Below are 19960 nucleotides of genomic sequence, written 5' to 3'. Positions count from 1 at the left end.
AATCTTCGCTTCACATTGAGGTCAAATATTTTACTTCTTGCTGTTAGTTCTCTCTCTCATTTTCTCAAGCAGTATGGCTTCAATAAATCTAAAGTAATTAAATTAGAGCGCGCTAACTTTTCTTTGTGTCATTTTAAAGTAGATACAGTTTTTCATTAAGAGGCTATCTATTCTCTTAAGATTTTCTTATAACTTGCTAAACGGTTTATGCGGACAATTTTAGGAACAGTTTTATAGAACCCACAGTTTCCAGATTACAGTTACATCTATTGTATCTACTTATTTGATAAAGGCGAAACGTCTAAAACAAAGCTTTATTTCATTAAGATTTATTGAACTTAGCTGCGATATGTCGAGCATCAATGAGGCTCCTCGCGAACATCCGGAGTACGTTACACTAAACTGGTTTTAGTCTAGCAACTGTTTATACCACACATAACTTAAAATATATTGTGTGACCTTTAAACACGGCAGGCGTTTATATTTGCAAATAGGCTTGTTTAATATTAAGCCAAAATTCTCATTGTATCCAAGAACCTCTTTTCTATCTTTAACTTCATTCCCGTGAGTTCGAAACCAAAGAAGACATTACAAAGGCAATCTCGCGACATCTACTAAAATATGAATGAAACTGAAAATAGCTTAGCTTGGTGGAACTTCGGAAGTGATTTAAAGTTGAATACCCCTCGTTTCATTCCCGGTCATTACGGCAGTAATATTTGATTTGTATCGAAATCGATCGCTCCTGTAGGTAGTATGTCTGTCTGTAAATGAATGTCAACCTTTGTAGTTTGGTGTAATTCGAAGAACTTGTCCACTTAACCTGACAAACTGCCAAAACGGAGAATGGTAATAAGTTAGGAATTTAGAAATACCTTTGTGTTGACGCCCAAAACGTTTCCTAAACGTCAACTGAAAGTCTCAAAGCTCTCATATTTTATGAGGCTATTGATGGTAGTAGACAGCAAAACGTTTCGATAATTTGTTAGTGGTTTCGATATAACTAAAAGCTTTGAAGTCTAGTTGATTGAACAATGTAATCTATTAGTCTTACTAGTTCGGGGCTTCATTTATAAGGAGGTAGAACAAGTTGTAACACGTCAGATTTATGCTAGAATTTACATAAATCCAATATGCATGTGTATTGATAGCCTCTATACTGTGACCGCTCTGTGAAGTCGTTACAAATTATAATAAAATGCTCATACTTTTTGAATACTGATTCAAAAGCGTTGAATATAAAATAATTGCAACAAAACCGATGCGGTAGGTCTACTCAAACATAAAAAAAACCTGTGCAATAGGATATATTACTTTTGCGATTGACACATATTCATCTTGCAATAAAACCCATCAAAGTAATCTGTTTACAAACACGACATATCAACTCACCTGATTAAATGGATAGTATTGATAAACGCTGTCCAGTCAGTGTAGATTTAGTTAGTGAAACCGCGCTTTCCATTCCATTGGTCGTGCGGTGCCCGGGCCTAATTACGTACAGGTATTTAGGTAGCCATGTAAGTACTACACTACGGAAACCCACATCCGCCCACTTGTAACAATGTTTATTATGATATAATGGGTCTGCACGTGACAGACCTTATGCGACACACCTACTAATTACTGACACTTACTTTCAAGAAGATTTAATTGACAGCGGTAACTGTTAATGGAAAGTGTTACGAGAAAACGCAATGTAAATAAGAATTACAACAGTAGACAGTGAAATGAACGTTACTTCTAAAATCGCTGTCTTCAAACACGATTCATAGAATTTTATTGTCTTTCAAGTAAGTACACCCGACTAGTAGATTGAACACCTGCATTTTGATGACAATAGAATTCCTGCAAATGACCAAGGCTTGATTGCCAATCCTCTATCTGGTTTCGCAGTCGTCTTTGTATAGATAGTTCAACTCAGCTTTGCGCGCGGCCCTATGTGTGCGTCGGCTTATAGATATACAACTTTCATTCGTGTGACAGTGACGTCGTCCAAGCATGACGTGTTCTTATCGCTTTTTGTTATGGGTACAGTCGTTTACGAAAATACTAGTTATTCACGGAGAAATTATTAGGGAGTCAGGTAAAGCGTTTTAAAACATGAAACAACATTCAAAGCTTTTTATTATTAACATTGATAGCATGTAAGAAATAAATAAGGTGAAATATCTAAGATGAATTAAATACTCCTTACATATTTTCTAGCTCGGGGTACGCGGACAATAAATAAAAGTGTGGACTAAGAATGTAAAAAAAGGTATAAATAAAATGTGTGGGGAATTAAAAAAAAATATATTGCTTCGCATAATTTCGACCAAAATAAGACGGAAATAATGAAACTCATAAATGAACGTTTAAGTCAAATTGATGAAGGGATGTGGGGTAATACTTGTCGACATGTACAAAAGAAAAAAGAAGAATACTATAGACATTTTGACATGGAGTCAGAATTTATAATATTCACCTTGGAGAGTAGCGAATCCGAAAATTCATCATTTGATTTTTCAAGTAGCGTTTCATAATCATTATAAATAAATAAAGATTAAATTACGTAATAACTGTTTTTCTTTAAACACCCGTATACAACCCCTAAATAACTGTATTGTACCCGACTGTACCTCTTGTCACGCACACAAAGTCACTGTATATGTACAAGGGTTACCCACACATAAGGCCGCGCGCACGACTGAGTTGAACTTACTATACAAAGGTATGTCACCGAAACAGACGAGCCTATCTACTTCGAGGAAAATCATGCGGGTATAAGATGTTTGATGTGAATATGAAACCAAGTCTGTGACCAAGTCGACGAAGTATGTAAAAAGTATTTGCGGTGTTACTCAAAGTAAACTAGCAAAGGTTGCAGACCTGCATAATCTTTTCATCGTTTTATCTTTGATTTATTCAGAACGTTTCTGCTGCAGAAATACTGAAAATATTTTTAAAGGTCTCTTGGCATTTATTGGAAGATATTTGTCAAATCAGCTCATCTTGCTGCCGCTAGAATTGCACTTCGTACGAATGTCAACGACGTTCGTCTGTCTCTTGGTTTTCGAGAGCCTTATTATACAGCCGGTACGCTTTTATCTGCGTCAAGACCACTCGAACCTTTAATTGTTTTTTCGTAACTTGAACAGTATTGTTTTTCCGACCATGCTTTGTCTTCGTTTTAATTTAAGGAAAATGCAGCTGATGCTGTTTTATTATGGCAATTTGAGGTTTCTGGACTTTCTTTACTGTAATATTTTGTTTGTGATGTCTTTACTTACCTCACCAAGGTTTAGTGTCAGAGAGCTGTACTTTCGCAAAAAAACGCTTTAATATTCCCTAGTTCGACACGGTTTGAATTCAATATTGACTGCAGAAATCACTTTTGCTGTTAGGCCGTCTGCAAGAAAACCAATAATTGCCTAAATGAAAGCAAACGGTCCTTGTGGAATACAATCGGAACGTAAATTATTTAGGACATTTAAACTGATATTCAAATATCTAATGTTAACGACAAGTTCCTAAGTTGACCGCGACTCATAATGTTGTCGTACTTACGGCTTAGTCAACCAACTAGTATTTACAGTATCGCAAAATCTGGTATTTATTGTGGCGACATCGGGTACCATGAATTACATTCCTTACTGATTGGCAGTGTCCTGAATTTAATTCCTAACTACATAGTCCAGCTTTTAAGGTTTCTTCAACTGGCTGATTCTCAAATGCTTGTGCTCCAGTTTTGTTGTTAATCCGGCTGTTGCAAGGATTCGCCGTAAGTTGCAATGTAATTAGCATTGTTGCGTCTACGAGACTTGTACAGGCAAGCAGTATCTTACAGTCTTGAATATTCTTCAGGGAGTAAACAAAGAACAGTTGTATGAGTAACACATCTCATTTACATAAATTCTAAAGTATATTCACTACAGAAAGTACATTACAAAGGTCCTACACCGTCGCGGGTTTTATTAAAATTGCATTAAGCAATGTGGAGCGTCTGTCTGAGTCGAAAATTACGTAACTATTATTGCTTATTGACCGTGTACGCATACAAAGGTTGAGGTCATACTGAGCTCCTTAAGATGTCCTTTCTGAATTTCACCTTTGTCTTGTCCTTTGGTTCAGAAATGTAGGACGAAATAAAAAAATAAATGTACTCGCAATTGTAAAAAATATCTGTAATAAAAGTGCCATTTAACAACGTCTATAGCACACAGTTTTGGTATCAATAAAATAATTAAACGAGGGAGTTGAATGGCCAATTAACAGGCTAAAAGGACGATCCCAGATTCGATGAAAGTCGACTCATTTTACTATGCCTCAAAGGATTGAATTAAAAAATAACGATTCATTAATTTTATTTTTGTGATTCCCATTGCATATTCTGTGCATGCGAGGTATGATATTTAATGACATCGTTTTAAAATAATACTTTCTAGGCTGACATGACATTCAGTCACTAGCTATTTCTCGCGGCTTCACCCGCGTTGTCGGGGCTCAAGTCTGCTGAAATTCAGTTCAGTTTAAGTATGGTAGCGTAGACAAAGATGTGCTTACTTGAAACACTAAACACGTTCAACTCAACTTATCCGCGTTCTAAAAGTATTGTTAAAAGGCGCATTGTTGCAGCACGCACAAAATAACTGATCATTATTACACTGAACGCAATTACCAACTTCTGTTATACGGATAAATCAAAATTCCGTTCGCAACGAGTCTAATCCGGGATTTAAGCTATTAATTGGTTAAATATATGTTGATTAGTGACGCGGTACGTTTGTTTATAGATGTTGATCTACGGAACAGGTTTAATGTTATTCATAGAAACCTGGTTTTGATACTATCAGTAGTACAGGTAGTCGTTAAGGATATTTTTATCTTAAACACTTAATACACTGTCGGCTGCCATTGCCGACTGTATTTTGATATGGTCATTGCACACAATAATTTGTGACAGTTATGTCCTAAAAATAATACAGCGGTCAACAGAACTCCGCGAACGCAATTGGCACATAAATCGAAATGACTAATATAGCCTTCTTTTCGAAGAGATGTTCATTTCTTGCTGTCTCACAAACGTCAACTTGATATCACTTAAATAGGCCAATGATCGAGGTTTCTACTCATCTCAATTTATTCTAATAATACCAATGTCAAAATAAGCTTTTAGCAGACATGTTCACCTCTGAAAGTTAATGTCTGCGATCGTTACAGTCGGTCAAATATTTGTTCAGTTGAAAGATCAACGGCTCGCGAAATACGCTACTTTCAACGTAGAATGTACGTGCTATACTCGCACATTAACTGGAAATTCCATTAGAGTTTTAAAAATAACTCCGCATTATAATCTGGCTAGATTAATCAAACGTGTAGTGCACTAGCTACAAATCTACCTTTGTTTACTTATGCCGACCGGTGATTTGCGTGTCTGGGAGGGCTTGATCTTACCTCTATGTATTGTATTTATATGTCAAGTTCACTACTTCTTTGGCGATATGATGCTGTGTGACAGTTCAAGTTTTTCCCTGACGCTTATACTTATGTTACCTAATGAAAAATAACAAGCAGAATGTTTTGTTTTTTTTTTTTATCCTAGAGATATATCATTTTGTGATTCGGCTTTTCAAATTGATAGAAGTATTGCTCCCGTATAGTTCGCTATAGGCAGCAACCCAAATTCAGCAAATAGACTATAAATAGATACTACCTCACAGGGTGGACGCGCCTTCTTCTTGTTTGTCCATGTATCTGCAGATAGATAGGTCCTTCTTGAACACTGTATAAATGAGCCATTAACAAGCCCTTTACTCAAGGTGATAAAATTAAAGTTAAATTATTTGAAACTAACTGCAAACACAAGCACAATATGCAATTAGACTTTTGTTAGAAACAGGTTTGTTTTAAAGAGTCACTGAGGTATTAAAGATGCAGAAAATTGGGACTGTGGAAGTTCGTCTCGATTAAGTTTACAACAGTCCATTAGTGATTCTAGGACGGACCTTTCAAATGAACAAATTCTTGCTCCGCTCCAGGCACACAAAACATTAAATAAGTTTAAAACTGTTCCTCTTTCGCTCTTGTAAAATAGAACTAAAGAAAGCATTAACTGCTGAAAGGATCTCGATATCGCAATAAAAAACGAATAAGAAGAATAAAATACTTAAATAAAACAGATTGATACTATAAGCAATGCTTTAAAAGCTCAAAGTGTTTGAGGACGTATCGCGTGTTAATGAACACTTTTTTGCTTTATTTTACTAAGAACCGCCGTCGTTTTTCTACACTGTTTGCTTCTGGCTCGAGGGCGAAGGTAATGTGATAACGTTCTCAGGTAGACGGAAGCCCTCGCATAACTTTTTTATTGCTTTAAGACCGCGTAGGTTACTGCATTTAACCTGCGCGTATATTGGACATGTTTTCACAGTTAGTTCGAAAAATTCTTAGTATGTAAACCTAGGAGCATGTCAGAAACTTATGCTTCTTATTAGATAATAAAATAAAAAGTCTTGTGAAAGAAGCAACATCCATTAAATTGTGAAATACATGTTTGTAATAGATTAAGGAATGTTAGCATAAAGTAAAAGCATATCGCAATGTTATAAATATAGTCGGCTCGCTGCATTAATTATATTTTAAGTTGTCACAAATGTCAAGTGCTTAATTAGCGCGAAATAAAAATAATTTTATTAACACTCAACGAGATTAATGGTAATTGAGTATTGGAGATTGATATCACAAAACACAATTAAAAGCAGATAATTCAGAAGCGTAACGTTAGTTTTTTGAACGTGAAATGAAATACTTTAACGTCGTGAACACATTCTTAGACGGTATTTTAACAGAATCAATTTTTCTTTTTGATACATCGGAACTGCTGGCTTCTGTACATTTTTTTCTGAACGTGTGCGTTTTTGGTGCGCGTTCCACTTTTCCCTAGAAGGGCAGCGTAAATTAGTCGACGAAATTGGCGTCTACAATTATTATAAACTGCTCAAAACACTGAATTCGTTCATTTAGAAGCGTCCTTCAGCAAGCCTAACACGAGTTGTTGCGTAAAAAATGTTGACAATGACGTTTTACGGATAAAATCCGTAAAAAATTGAGCAAGCCTGAATTCTTTCGATTTATTAGAAGCATTTCGGGCTCATTATCATTTGCCGATTGGCATCTGTTATTTTTTCCATGGTTTCCGTCCCGCTCCAGAGCTCGCAGTTGCATTCATTGGAAGAACTGGGCGCCAGCGGCTAGTCTGCCAATTTCCGTCTGCTGCAGAATATGTACCTCCCGTAAATAGATTTTGTCTCCTGTTCACACTTTCCTGATTTGGATAAATTTTCTTCCTACCTCGGATTACGCCGGCATTTTCATTCAGCGTTTGCTTTCGTACAAGATTATAAAAAGGTTTATAATGAACACTGAATCTGAATGTTTTGAAAAGACGTGGTATTTTTGTAGATGTAGAATTATCGAATTGCACACGATACATTGTTATTAAGAGATACAGGAAGATCCTTGCCGCATGAATGAATAAGATCCATAGTGTTCACGTAGCAACTCTGACTGCAACTGGCAAAGTTGGTATCTCATACATTTCGTCTTTTATAAACATACATGTGATGCTTTTAGATAATCTACTTTTTGGTCGTTGCTTGTCAATAAAGTCTGCGTTCGCTCTTTTATAAAACACACAGTTTGGCAAGTTTCGAACGTCTACTATTTGTACGCTTTATGTCAATAAAGAGCGCGTTTGTATCCTAAATTCTCGGGATAGAGGAATCGATAGCACCACGTGTTATGTCCAGATGATTGGCGAACGTTTGGGCGCGGTGTTGCCCAATTAGCTCGTCACACAGATCAATTCGCACGCTAATAGAACGACGCGGGGTTCGACCTTGCCGTATTGTGTCATACTTAGTGGTGGTGCCCATGTTTTACATTTAGATTTCAGTGATTTTTTATTTTAGATTCATGCTTATGAGTACTCTTACTGTAATTGATCTTTGAAAGCTTGGATTGATGTCAACCAAATCTCTTATGAGTGATGAGAATTTTTACGTCTGAAAATAGGACTTCATCTTAATTAGATCTATTTATACGGGCTTAATAAAAGGATCCCCTTGAGTGGTTTTGATAGCACATGCAGTTAATTTACCTTTGTCATGGTAAACTTTACAGTGGTGTGATAAGTTTAATTAAATTTTAACGGATGAACACGCTATGAAAGTGAAATGTCATCTGCTTGCTCGCATGCATTATATCGCCAACTCGCATTCAACACGGTTTATGAAGTTTCAAACATTGCTCAAAGCTCTATGTAAAGTTTATCCTGTTAGGCTAATTCATACGTCTAACTATAAAGGGCTTCGTCTTTATCAATTCCATTTCGTCTGACTTCAGTCTGCGCTTTCTGTAGGTATTCGATAGCGGTCGCTCAACTTTGTTCGCTTTTTTTAGAGACCACGAATGAACAAAGAATTGGTTTCTAAAGACAATGCTTATTAGTTGGTCTGGTATATATAAGGCTTCGGTGCTTTGCATAAAAGAACAATTTAATTGTTTTTGTGATGTCCTAAGTTAAATTAATTCTGAACTCTAAACTGTACCTAAATGGTGCCTGCACATATTTTTTTCACTGCTAAGATTTCCCACAAGATACAGACACAAAAACTGCTTTATTAATGGCTGAATACTGGAACGTCAGTCAATTTTAAGTGCTGTTCAAAAGTCATTCTATCACAGTCACTCTCACGTTAATTGCTGCTGCAGAAAGACTTTAGTAAGACTCAAAGTTAAGTAACGTTTCAGTATTCCGGGATAAAACAATCAAACAGAAACAGTGGAGCATCTGAATGCAGAATTGGCCATTGTTTTACGAATAGTTGATCCGTAAGCTCACTGGGAAGGATACGTATCGACCAACTGTCTTCTTGTCCGTCTCCGCTAGACAAATGGCAGGGCCTATTGACTGTTGCTAAGAGGTCCAGTAAATACGATCTATTTTAGCCATTGGGACTTGTTGCGTGGAAGTGTTTCAGTGTATTGATTTTAGTTTGTTTCTATTAAGTATTGTCGTGAGGTATTCAGAATACTTATCTTCCTGATAATATCAGATATTTATGAGGTTAATTAAAAAAGCTTTCTAGCTTTACTTATATAAATAGGTAAACCTTCCTTATGTCTAAAAGCAACCTTTAAACACACTGAAACAATGTTTTGTCTAAGTGAAGTTACCTCGTACCCACTATTGCACTCATAAGTCGGTTAAACAATGCACAGCATTTCATCGCTATACATTATAATAAATGCAAATTTAACTATAGGGTTTGCGGTAAACATTGGTACAACTGTCAAGTGTGAGAGCAAAGTTGTTAGGTACGCTTTTAAATGGAAGCAAATCGCGTTACTAACCCTGTGCTGAATAATCCCTTTCTAACTGAATAACGTCAAACTTAACTTGCGTTAACTGAATACTCACGCTCTATGATTTCATTTTTCCACAGATAAAACCATAAGTTTCGGTAAATTATTTAAACTTGTATTTTGTGTCAACAAGATAAGCCTCTTGTTTTCGTAATAAAATTCATTAAAAGCTGTAAAAGCATGACGTGTCTCTTTCTGGGAATTACAAATTTTAATTTAAACACGAGAAGAGCCTTATTCAAGCACAATTAGACTGGCGGTTTGTGTGCCTAACGTGATTCATGCAGCGATTATGCTTCTAAGATATTTGTTTACGCTTCTATTTATAATTCAATGGCACTACTTATAATGTTATGGGACAATGCGTTGAATTGTAACCGATGGTTGCATTTTTTCAATGACAAAGTACCTCATACATACATTAGGTTGGTAATTTTGTCATTTGTATTCAATGTTTTGTTTAGTTTTTGCAGTATCAGCCGAAGAAGAGTTATTTATAGTTTGAAACTGAATTCATAACAGAAAGCTTTTACGATATTGGGGCTGAAACAAACAAAAGAAGGTTAGATATATCATTTATTCAAACTTGTATTAGAGTAAAATTATTTGTGGAACTGCCTAACACTAACCAGTCCAAAACTATTTGAAACAAACTTAGCGATTGTTACTCCATCTTGACCTGTCGATATTTTGCTGAAGCAACTCTAGGTGTTGGCAATAATTGGAATGAAATTGGCGTTATGACAGGTGTCCACTTCGATGTGACGGCCAACACTCACGACTGACCACGAGTTTCGCTTCACTATTCAACACTGTTGACAGTTCTATTGATAGGCTATAACTTCACCAGCTTTACAAAAGTTACACATAGCTTTTTGACACAATAAATCTAACACATTGTTGAGTTGTGTTATTCGTGTTCAACATGGTATGTGTACGAAAGCAAAACAACACAATGTTATGTCTAAAGAACTTTATGTTAACGAAATTAGTCGCATTACAGTTATAATTGCGTTTTAGTTAGCGTCGTAAGGCCCCATCACGCGATGGGCCAATTATAGTTAAGTGAAATCATTAAGAATCATGGTTGATAGGTGTACGCTCAGCCTTAACCTCCTCTGCATTCTTGCTCTTACCAAAACTCGGTCAAGGAGTACTGTAATGAGTCAACTGAAAATGAATTACAAAATCGACGCGTATCGATGATATTTTTGTAAAACATTCATTCAAATAAAAGGATAGCACTTTTATATCTGCATCAAATAATTGGAGTAATACCTAGGTACAATTAAATTGTTTTATATTTTTAACGTAATTGTCGCGGACTCAAAAAATAGGTAAATCAGCTTTTCTATTCTCCATTTCTTGTACTTCTACATACAGACACAGAAGACACCGAATCGAAAACATAAAATATGTACGTTACCAAGAAACGCGGTAACTACATATACTATCCTGGTAATCATTAATTCATGAACCTTTCGGGGGAACCACACCGGTCGGTAGCTTACATTCAGTGAAGTATGCATCTTCAATTGGGGTATTATAAAATTTAACGGGAGTTCACTGCCCGACGCGTAGACTACAAAGGAATACACTCTTATATTTTATGCAATCAAATTAGGAGACTACGTAGTGACAAAACCAAGTCTCAGACTCGGCGCAGTGACATAGCGTTTATTACTTAAAGTCACGTATCGTAGCATTTGCGTGTAGGATTCAATTGCAGCAGTGCGTAAATGGTTAACTATAGTAACTGGTGTCGGTAGTTACAGTATTAATAGGCAGGCTGTTAACTCATCCGTTATGATAGCAACCCATTTTACCGTCTACTATCTACGTGAATGTTTTCGTCTTTGCAAGAAAGCGTGTAAACGGTGCAAGTTGATGGTGTATTGAAATTGACACAGACGGAATTTTATGCTATGTAGTTCTATGTATGTCAAATTGGATCGCTTATTAGAGGTAAATTAAATATATGATCCATCTATTGAGACCCCAGAATTTGTGTATATTTTTGTAACATATATTATTGTTCAAGAGGAAGACTTGACATAAATCAAATAAAAGATCTCTGTAGCCAGTAATACTATTTCGACACGTGGTTGGCTGGCACTAACAGAATTACTGCCAGTGCCGTGTCGGTGGCGTAACCACGTTATTGTGAAGCAAACTTCTATCGTCGACAATTAATTTTCTCAAACAACCAGGGGACATTTTTGTTGCCATGTTATTGCAGATAGTAATTAAGTTTGGAAAGAAAGTCTACATTTAAGACCTTAAACATATTACGCTTTTATTATCATGTATCATGAAACTAACCGGCAAGTTCCCGCTTCGAATGTAACGGGCTTACAAATTGGTATTTTGAACACAATCACAATTTCCAGCCTGTCAGGGGTCACATGTAGCGTTAAAAGCCGACATCTCCCCGAATTTTGGATGACTGGCTGGCATTTAGACGTTAACTTGACATTTATTTTACCATGTTGGATTATATACACTAAAACGGGACACATTCTTTCACATATAAATTCCTTGTTTTGATTTCATCTGTATTTTCTAACAAAAAGGATTTTTTTACTTTCATGCGTGAAACGTCCAGTTTTCTTATTGAATTCATAAAAGCTCTGATTTAAATACGTACTAACGACCAATTCGATCGTACTTATCCAATTTTCGTTTGACAATTAAAGTTCTTTAAACGATAGGTACCAATACCAATTAGTAGCCCTATTTTTTTCGGTTCGCTTCACAAGAAACGCTTAAATATTTATACGTAAACACACCCACCCTATTTGAATAGTCTCTTTTCAAATACAAATTGATCATTCTAAGTAATATCATGGGCATCCTGAAAGCTGGGAGTACTAGGTCTATTTGTGCTATGTATTGTTTTATGTAGGAAGTAAAAAATCTTTACCACAACAGAAAGAAAAATAGCCCTTTATGTGTCCCAAAATCCACTATCACACTTTGGCCCGCCGTTGCATGAAAATCCACCACGCTTCACTAAAGACCACTTTTCATGATTGCAGGGTACCTTAAAGTATTTTACCTTCTAAAAAAGTCCGCTTTAAACCCCGTTTAAACCTCTCAATCAGTAACTTGCTTATATCTGATATCTGAAATGTACTACTCTTACGTAACAGTCGTGAGAGCCCATCCCACCGGACATTACCGCGAAATAGGCAACGATTGCAATCTGTTGGATCAAAATCGAAGCATGAGCTTTTCACAGAAAATAGCAAATATTTTGTATAATATTTTGTGAACGAAACTGTTGATGCAAATTCTTGTGATAGTCCCCCGAAGGTTTTAATTTAAATTCCTTACTGTCGACATACAGAATGTTGATATGAATTTCAACAAACAACAAGACTCTTCCATTACAACATACATTTCAAAGTAGGTACTACAACGACAGCCGTAATAACCTCATCATCTGGTTTCCATTCCCACACGCTCCTACACATTTTCTCATAATTCTTTTACAAACATTTAATTTCAACTCAACAAATAACTCTGAAGAATGCTGAAAGACACACGACTACTAATTAAATACTCTCGACGTTACATTTTCCGTATTTCTACAGAATGAAATCTGCTCTTCACAAATTCCCCTTTCTGCGTCCAAGCCCGTACGTCCTTATATGCAGCTTATATCAATGTTGTACAAAACTTACATTGTTCGGAATAATAGAATTTGTACGTGAAACTTTCCAAGCGAAGAGTTGGTATAACCGACTTGCATATTCATTTTGTCACACAATGGTTTGTGTGCAGCCTAATGTCAATTTAATCTTGTGCTGCGATACTATTTGAAACTGAAACCGCGAATTGTTTTAGTAGCGACTGGGGTTTAAAGTCAGAGTCCCATGCACGTGCATCCCTCACGGCTGTCGCTGGGTATTAGGGTGTGCAAATGCTTTTGTTTCAAAGACTACAACTGAACGCTAATTGAGATAGGCGTGTTGTCGTTTGAGTTTAGCCTGGGTATCCTCCTATGTTAGGGTGGGTATTTTAGGTCTCGCTTTCATATTGTTCTACTCACTCACTAATCTGTTATTTTTTTACTTAGTTGATAGTGTGCGCTTTATCTTTTTCAAACCAAAATCAAATAGTAGGTTTCAAAATCAATACCATCTAAAAAAATCGTCTCGACTTATAATCAGTTCGCTATTTGGAACTCCGGTTTTCCTGTTGAATTACTCATTAGACGTACGTTCCATATTTTCGTATGTCCCTGTAATATCCTGTGCAGACTTGTTGAATACCACGCCCGAGTGACAGCGGGATGGGTTGGTTATGTCGCAGGTTATTTATACCCAGCAGGTATAGAGTGGTGATTATTAATATTTTATTAAGGCAACCTTTATCGCGTCATTCGTTGGGTTGACCGTGTCGTGCACTTTACCGTTAACAGTGGACGTGGCACGTGCCCCTAAAGATACCATCACAACAGACAGTGCTATAAATAATAGAGTGCCTTAAAACTGATTGAAAAAAATGCAATTTAATTTTAAATGCATTTCGCTTGCTTGTGCTTATATTACTGGGCTAACAATCTATGAAAAATACATTTGTTTAAGTCAAATGTTCTATAAAGAAAAATAATTGTTTAAAAATAAAACTGTGTAATTAAAACAACATTTTCAATGAAAATACAATGTTAATCTGACAAATGGATGAAATAAATAATTATTCATTGATATTTAATTCGCTGGAAGTCGATGCTTCAGAAATATCTACAAAATTACCCATAGTATACCGATGATTCTTAATTAAATGCTTTCGTAGACATATCTTCTTTGCAAACACTTTATGGCACTGTGCACATCTAGATCCACCTTCTGTATGCTTGTAAAGTATGTGACTTTGAAGACCTGTCACAGAGTTGAAGGTTTTCTCGCACCAACTGCAATCAGTTGCTCCGGGAGGATGTATTTTAGCGTTGTGGTTCATCAGGCCACGGTGAGTGGTGAATGTTCGACGACAGAGCTCGCACCAATGATTTGTCTTCTGCGGATGTTTGTACTTCATGTGATTTTGTAGGGCTAGTTGCGAATAGAAAACCTTGCTACACTGTGGACAAGGCGTGTCAGTTATAGTACAACGTTCGCCATGTGCAGCCAATAATTCAGGTGTCGCAAACGTTCTGTAACAAGCTTTACAACGATGGACGTAACGGTGCATGTATCTTATGTGCTTCTGCAAACTCAACAGCGACGGGTACTTCTTGTCGCACTCTTTACATTGCCCCTCTAGCTCATTCTCAGGGTGCATGAGTAGGTAATGAGCGTGCAACGTACTATCATTTTTGTAGATCTTGCCACAATGTTGGCACATGTGGCCGTCTTCTTCGCTAGCATCGCTGTCAGAGGGCGCTTCACCGTCACCCTCGCAATCACGGGGGTCTTCCTTATCTTTCAAAATGTCATGCAAAACAGCAGTCGAGTTACAAAGATGTTCGTCAATAATATCAGAGCTAAGCCGCACGACATCCACGGCAATTTCTGGTTTATTATAATTTTCGCTCATATTCTTTTAAAATAATATTAGATTTTACATTCACGTCACTTTATTTGACAAAGATATTTTTTTTATGACAGTTCGTGAAAAAAAAAAAGAAAATGATTAAAAAAAGTTTCTTTTTTTTGTTGACGGCATGGAACTTGCAAATGAGTGATCGGACCTTTGTAGAGTATTCTTTTTCATGAAAATAAATTCCAATACTGACACTCAGAGTAACAGGTATTTTTGTTTACTTTGTCTTAACGTAAGTTATAAGTATAAGATGAATGAAGAGATATGATTTTACTTTTATATTTTGCGGTAGGGTAAATACACGTATAGCACATTATATATATTTTTTTAATTATAGTGCGCTCTCTGATATTTTCGATTATCAGCTGCCCTGCGTCTCGATTTCTACTAACGTTCTGCACGCGGATAGAAAGCTATCCTTTCTGAGGCTCTACGCTATTATCGGATCAGAAGTTTTAGCAGACAGGCAGAGTTTCATTAGCATTTATAATATTAATAATAGGAAAGCCAACGTTTAGTAGTACCAAAAGTAAAATGTGGTTGTTGACGCGTGATATTGTAAATAAAACCTAATGTATCTAAGTATTAACAGTAATATAAATAAAATGTACTCAGAATTACCGGGGATAATTCTCAGAAAGTAACATAGAAGCAATTTTAAACACCATTTAACTGTTTAGACTATTTGCTAATGTTATAGTTTGCATTAATTAACGTGGTGATTAAACTTGTTTACTGCGATTTCGGAATCGAAAACACTTTAGATCTGTTTTCGACAACAAGCGGTACAGTTTTGACTGTCAAATATTGGCGCGCTTTCGATTCCGAATTCGAAAAAATAAGAAGTATAAGAGCCCCCGCAGACCACAGACTTTTTATCGGCCGATAGTTTGGTCGGGCTCTTAATCAGTACGCAGATGTTAGCAAGTGCGCACACTATGACGATTTGGTATCGGCCGATAAAAAAGTTTGATGGGCTTCCCGATTCCATTCAAACTAAACTGTCGGCAAACTATCGGCCGACCGTATAATCAGTATTGGCTCCCTACCACACGCGCACACATGACGATTTTTTAGTCGGCCGACTAAGCCGATAGTTCAGTTCGCTCCGAACTTTGACAGCGAATGGTCGGTCGCGCGTGTTTTGTAAAATGGCGTCGCCCAATTCTCAGTCACTTATTTCGGAATCTTCGATCGTAACTTTGATCGAGAAAGTCGAAAAACGCCCTGCACTTTATAAGAAAAACATAAAAGAGTACTCTGACGTAAATGTGAAGAAAAAACTGTGGAAGGAAGTTTGTGAAGCTGTTGTTCCTGATTGGAATGAGCTTTTTAATTTTCCTCCTCCGGTGGATGAGAGCAATAATAACATTTCTATGCAATGTTTTATTAATTTTCATTGTGCGGTGCGACCACTCTTTTTACCAGTTAGTTAGAAACTAGCAAATAGTCGGCAGACTGTTGGATAGTTTGCGCACTCATCACCGACTAAACTGTTTAGTTGGCTCGGTGTGCGCACTAGCAGGCCAACCCGACTAAACTATCGGCCGATAAAAAGTCTGTGGTCTGCGGGGGCTCTTATCTGTGGCGTCTGTGTAAGTTAGCGTGTGGCGTTGTGTGTGTGTTGTTACGTCTACGTGTGGTTCTTTATCGGGTCGCAGTGAGGTCGGCCGCGGCGCTGCGTTCGCCGCCTGGAAGGACCAACAGGCGGCTTACGCGGAACGAGAGCCGCTACCATTCGGGTGAGTCACTACATTATAAAGAACCTTACGCTCTGTTCGTAGACGCGTCGGTCATTGCTATTGTGTAGGGTTGCCAACCTTCAACATTTTTTAAATGACTCATGTGGATTTTAGTTTTTTATTTAACTTATTTTTTTGAGTAGGTTACACGTTATTCAACCGATATAGATTATAGTATGAATACGTTATAACGAGATTAACGGAATCGATTACTGCTCAATATACAAACATTTTATGAGCGAATGAAAATAACCGGCATAAACCTCGGTTTTCAGCGAAAACTGACAGATTCTGATTGAAAATCCTGATAACCGTTTTGGTTATTCGAGTCTCATCGAAAAATCCATTTCTTTTTCAAATAACCACTGAGGCTTGTTTGTTAATCATAGTTGGTAACCCTACTGGTGTGATGTCATTCTAGATTTATTTTTTTATTGGGCTGGTTTAGGGTTCTGTCGTCAACTGCATTCAATCTTGTTAGAAGTATCTTTAATTGTATTGGTTTGGTTAGATGAACAGTATCATTAACTTTCTTCTCTTCTTATGTGTATTAACTTATAAGTATTATGTTATTTAAGTAACTATAGGAGGTTCGCCGTTTTAAAGGCAGCTTTGAAACAGGAGAGTATTTATCGCCTCCAGTGTATAATTGACTTCGTTGTGGCTATATTTTATGTAACAAACGCTATTTATTTACCACCTACTTTACAGTGCCGAGTACCGGAATCGGCACCGACTAATAAAATCGTGTTGCAAATTCGTGGTCTCATAACCGGTGGGACTGGTCCACTGCCTGGCTTTCTATTTACATACATATATTGATTTGGATGCAAAAATATCGAAGAAATGTTTAAAGTAGTGATTAACTTTTAAGTCAATACAAAGTTTCTTGATATAATAATATGATTAATCAGTATGTCCATAAAAGCTGGTACTGAAACTTTTCGAGATTTGCCGAAATTCAAATAAGGCTAGCTCTACACAAAACTGTGTAAATCATAAAACTGTTCCGTTAAAGTCTTACGTATAAGTAACATTTAATATTGTTTCCATACTAGTTAACATAAAACGGGACATCTTCCAACTATAACTTTATAAATGAACCATTATGCATTCTTCCATCGTACTTCAACTTAATTTATATCTTTGTGTTAGAGAAAAAACATCATTGTGTTTTTATAAGCGCCTCCGATTGATTCACTACTCTATTTATATTTTTATTATTGTTCTTCCTACGCAACTTTATAAAAATAAAAATACGAACAAAGTAATTGCAGTATTTGGCACGAGTTTTTTAGCTTGACCTAATTCGATAACTTGAAAATATTAAGACGGTGAGGTCATTTAATAATAGGCATATTTGCAAATGCGTGGAAGGCCATTAGTCACTACTAATGGTAATTATTGGCCTGTACGCCATTTTATTGTTTATGGACTAATGTCTGTTATTTACTCACACAATGTAGATCTGTGCTGAGCAATACTATTTGCTGTAAGGTCACTCTTTCACGAAATTTACTATAAAAGCCAGACCAGAAAATTGAAATAAAAAAAACTGCAACTTAAAAGCAAATACTCAAGATTATATATCTACTTAGTAAGTTATTCTGTAAGATATCAATATACATGGTCCATAAATAAACAATATATTAAGATCCTTGAATCATAAAAATCATTTTCCTTGTACGAGTGATTTATCATTAACTGTTGGCGATAACCGGGTTTAAATTAAAATACCGAAATACGCATCCAGTGGCATTCTTCCGATTTTCACGAACCAAGGCAATAATTAAATAAAATCGCAATTTCAAAAGCCGCGAATGGGAAGGTGTGTTGCGGGCGCCGCGTTTTAAATCCGATTACAGCCAGTGAATACTGTAACACGAATTCTCCAATCGGAATGAAAGCAACAATTTATCAAAAACAATAAGTAATAAGGGCATTAACAAGTCACCCAGGTATATATAAAATTTGTTTGTCTATTCTATATACCTCTAATAAAGAGGAAAGCTTTTTTTGGTGGTTTGTGCCAAAAAGGCTCCTAGAGTACGGAACAGATTTGAAAAATGATTTCACTGTTAGTGAGCAACTCTATAACTGAGTAACATAAGCTATATTTTATCCCTGTACGGGTAGAAATACACTCAGGACGCGGGTAAAATCACCGGAAAACAGCAACTAAGTAATAAGGGGATAGACAACGCCTTTTTAAAAAAATCTAGTTATTTTTCTAAAGTTCCACAGCGGGATATACCTGTTGTATGTAACGTTCCTAGTTACAATATTAACATTGAACTATGTAACAGCTCCGCAAGGCTCGGGGAACGGTACTGACGTAACCGTCACGCCTACAATGATTCATTTGCTGGCTTTTGTCAAGGAATAAGATAGCTTTCGCTCTGCGTCTGCTCTTAAACACATTTATAGTAAATATTTTATGCTAGTCTCACAAAACTAGCAGTGAAACTTTTATCGATGATGTCAGCTGCTTTCATAAGATTGTTTATTTACGTACTCAAGTTATAGGAATTATGTAACGCGGCATAATAAGACAATGGCCTCTTTTTCTTATCAACAAGCTTAATATTATCTTGTGAGTTGAGCTTCGATTTAAAGTACCGTCCCATATAAATAGATCTACAATTTAAATTAAGTCTGCTAGGGATTCCTGGTATTGCTCAAAACGGTGTTAATGAAAGTAACATTTACATAATTTGAGTTCAGACTAGTTGATTAGCTTTAATTGAATAAATAATCATTTCCCCACTCCAGACATTATTTACCAACGTTAGTTCAACAGCGTCCATTTTGGTGAATATTCGCTAACAGCTTATTAAGCGTTTGTATAACGTTCCCAGTGTAATGGAATGCTGTGGAAGCTTTTGGCTTATTAGCAGGTACTATATTTAAAGTAGAATTTAGTCCTGTTTTAAATGAACGTTGAATTTTCTATCAGCTTCATAATTTAATTGTTACATAACGTACTTAAATGTTTACGATGGGTTACCAAAGTTTAATTGTTTTCTTCAATAAACACCGCTACATACTGATTCATTAGTAGAATTAAAATAACGACAAACTCATACGCCTAATGCAAAATCGAACCCAACGGTACTGATGAAAGTGCCGCCGCCGCACATATCCTATTAGTGATTCCTAATCACTATTAGTTAGTGGTTAAACACGTAAAGCTCACAAAGTTTAAAGCTAAAGCTAGTTTGAATTCAAATTAGCTTGTGCATGCACGCACGTAATTTGTCGAA

General features: G+C 36.4%; 1 protein-coding gene across 10 annotated transcripts in view; it reads left to right on the top strand.

Moving 5' to 3' along the window:
- Positions 1–19960, top strand: part of LOC110373039 (disco-interacting protein 2) — a 96158-nt gene that overhangs the window by 43400 nt on the left and 32798 nt on the right. For 2 of the 10 annotated variants that reach the window (XM_021330148.3, XM_021330147.3), the window contains exon 3: positions 16617–16697. The exons of the other annotated variants lie outside the window; for them this stretch is intronic. In XM_021330148.3, the coding sequence (XP_021185823.1) occupies positions 16617–16697 (81 nt within the window). The remainder of the gene's footprint in view (positions 1–16616; positions 16698–19960) is intronic. 10 annotated transcript variants of the gene reach the window in all.

The sequence above is a fragment of the Helicoverpa armigera genome, chromosome 1 (assembly GCF_030705265.1).
Source record: "Helicoverpa armigera isolate CAAS_96S chromosome 1, ASM3070526v1, whole genome shotgun sequence".
Taxonomy (NCBI): Eukaryota; Metazoa; Arthropoda; class Insecta; order Lepidoptera; family Noctuidae; genus Helicoverpa; species Helicoverpa armigera.
This window is presented reverse-complemented; position numbering and strand designations above follow the sequence as displayed.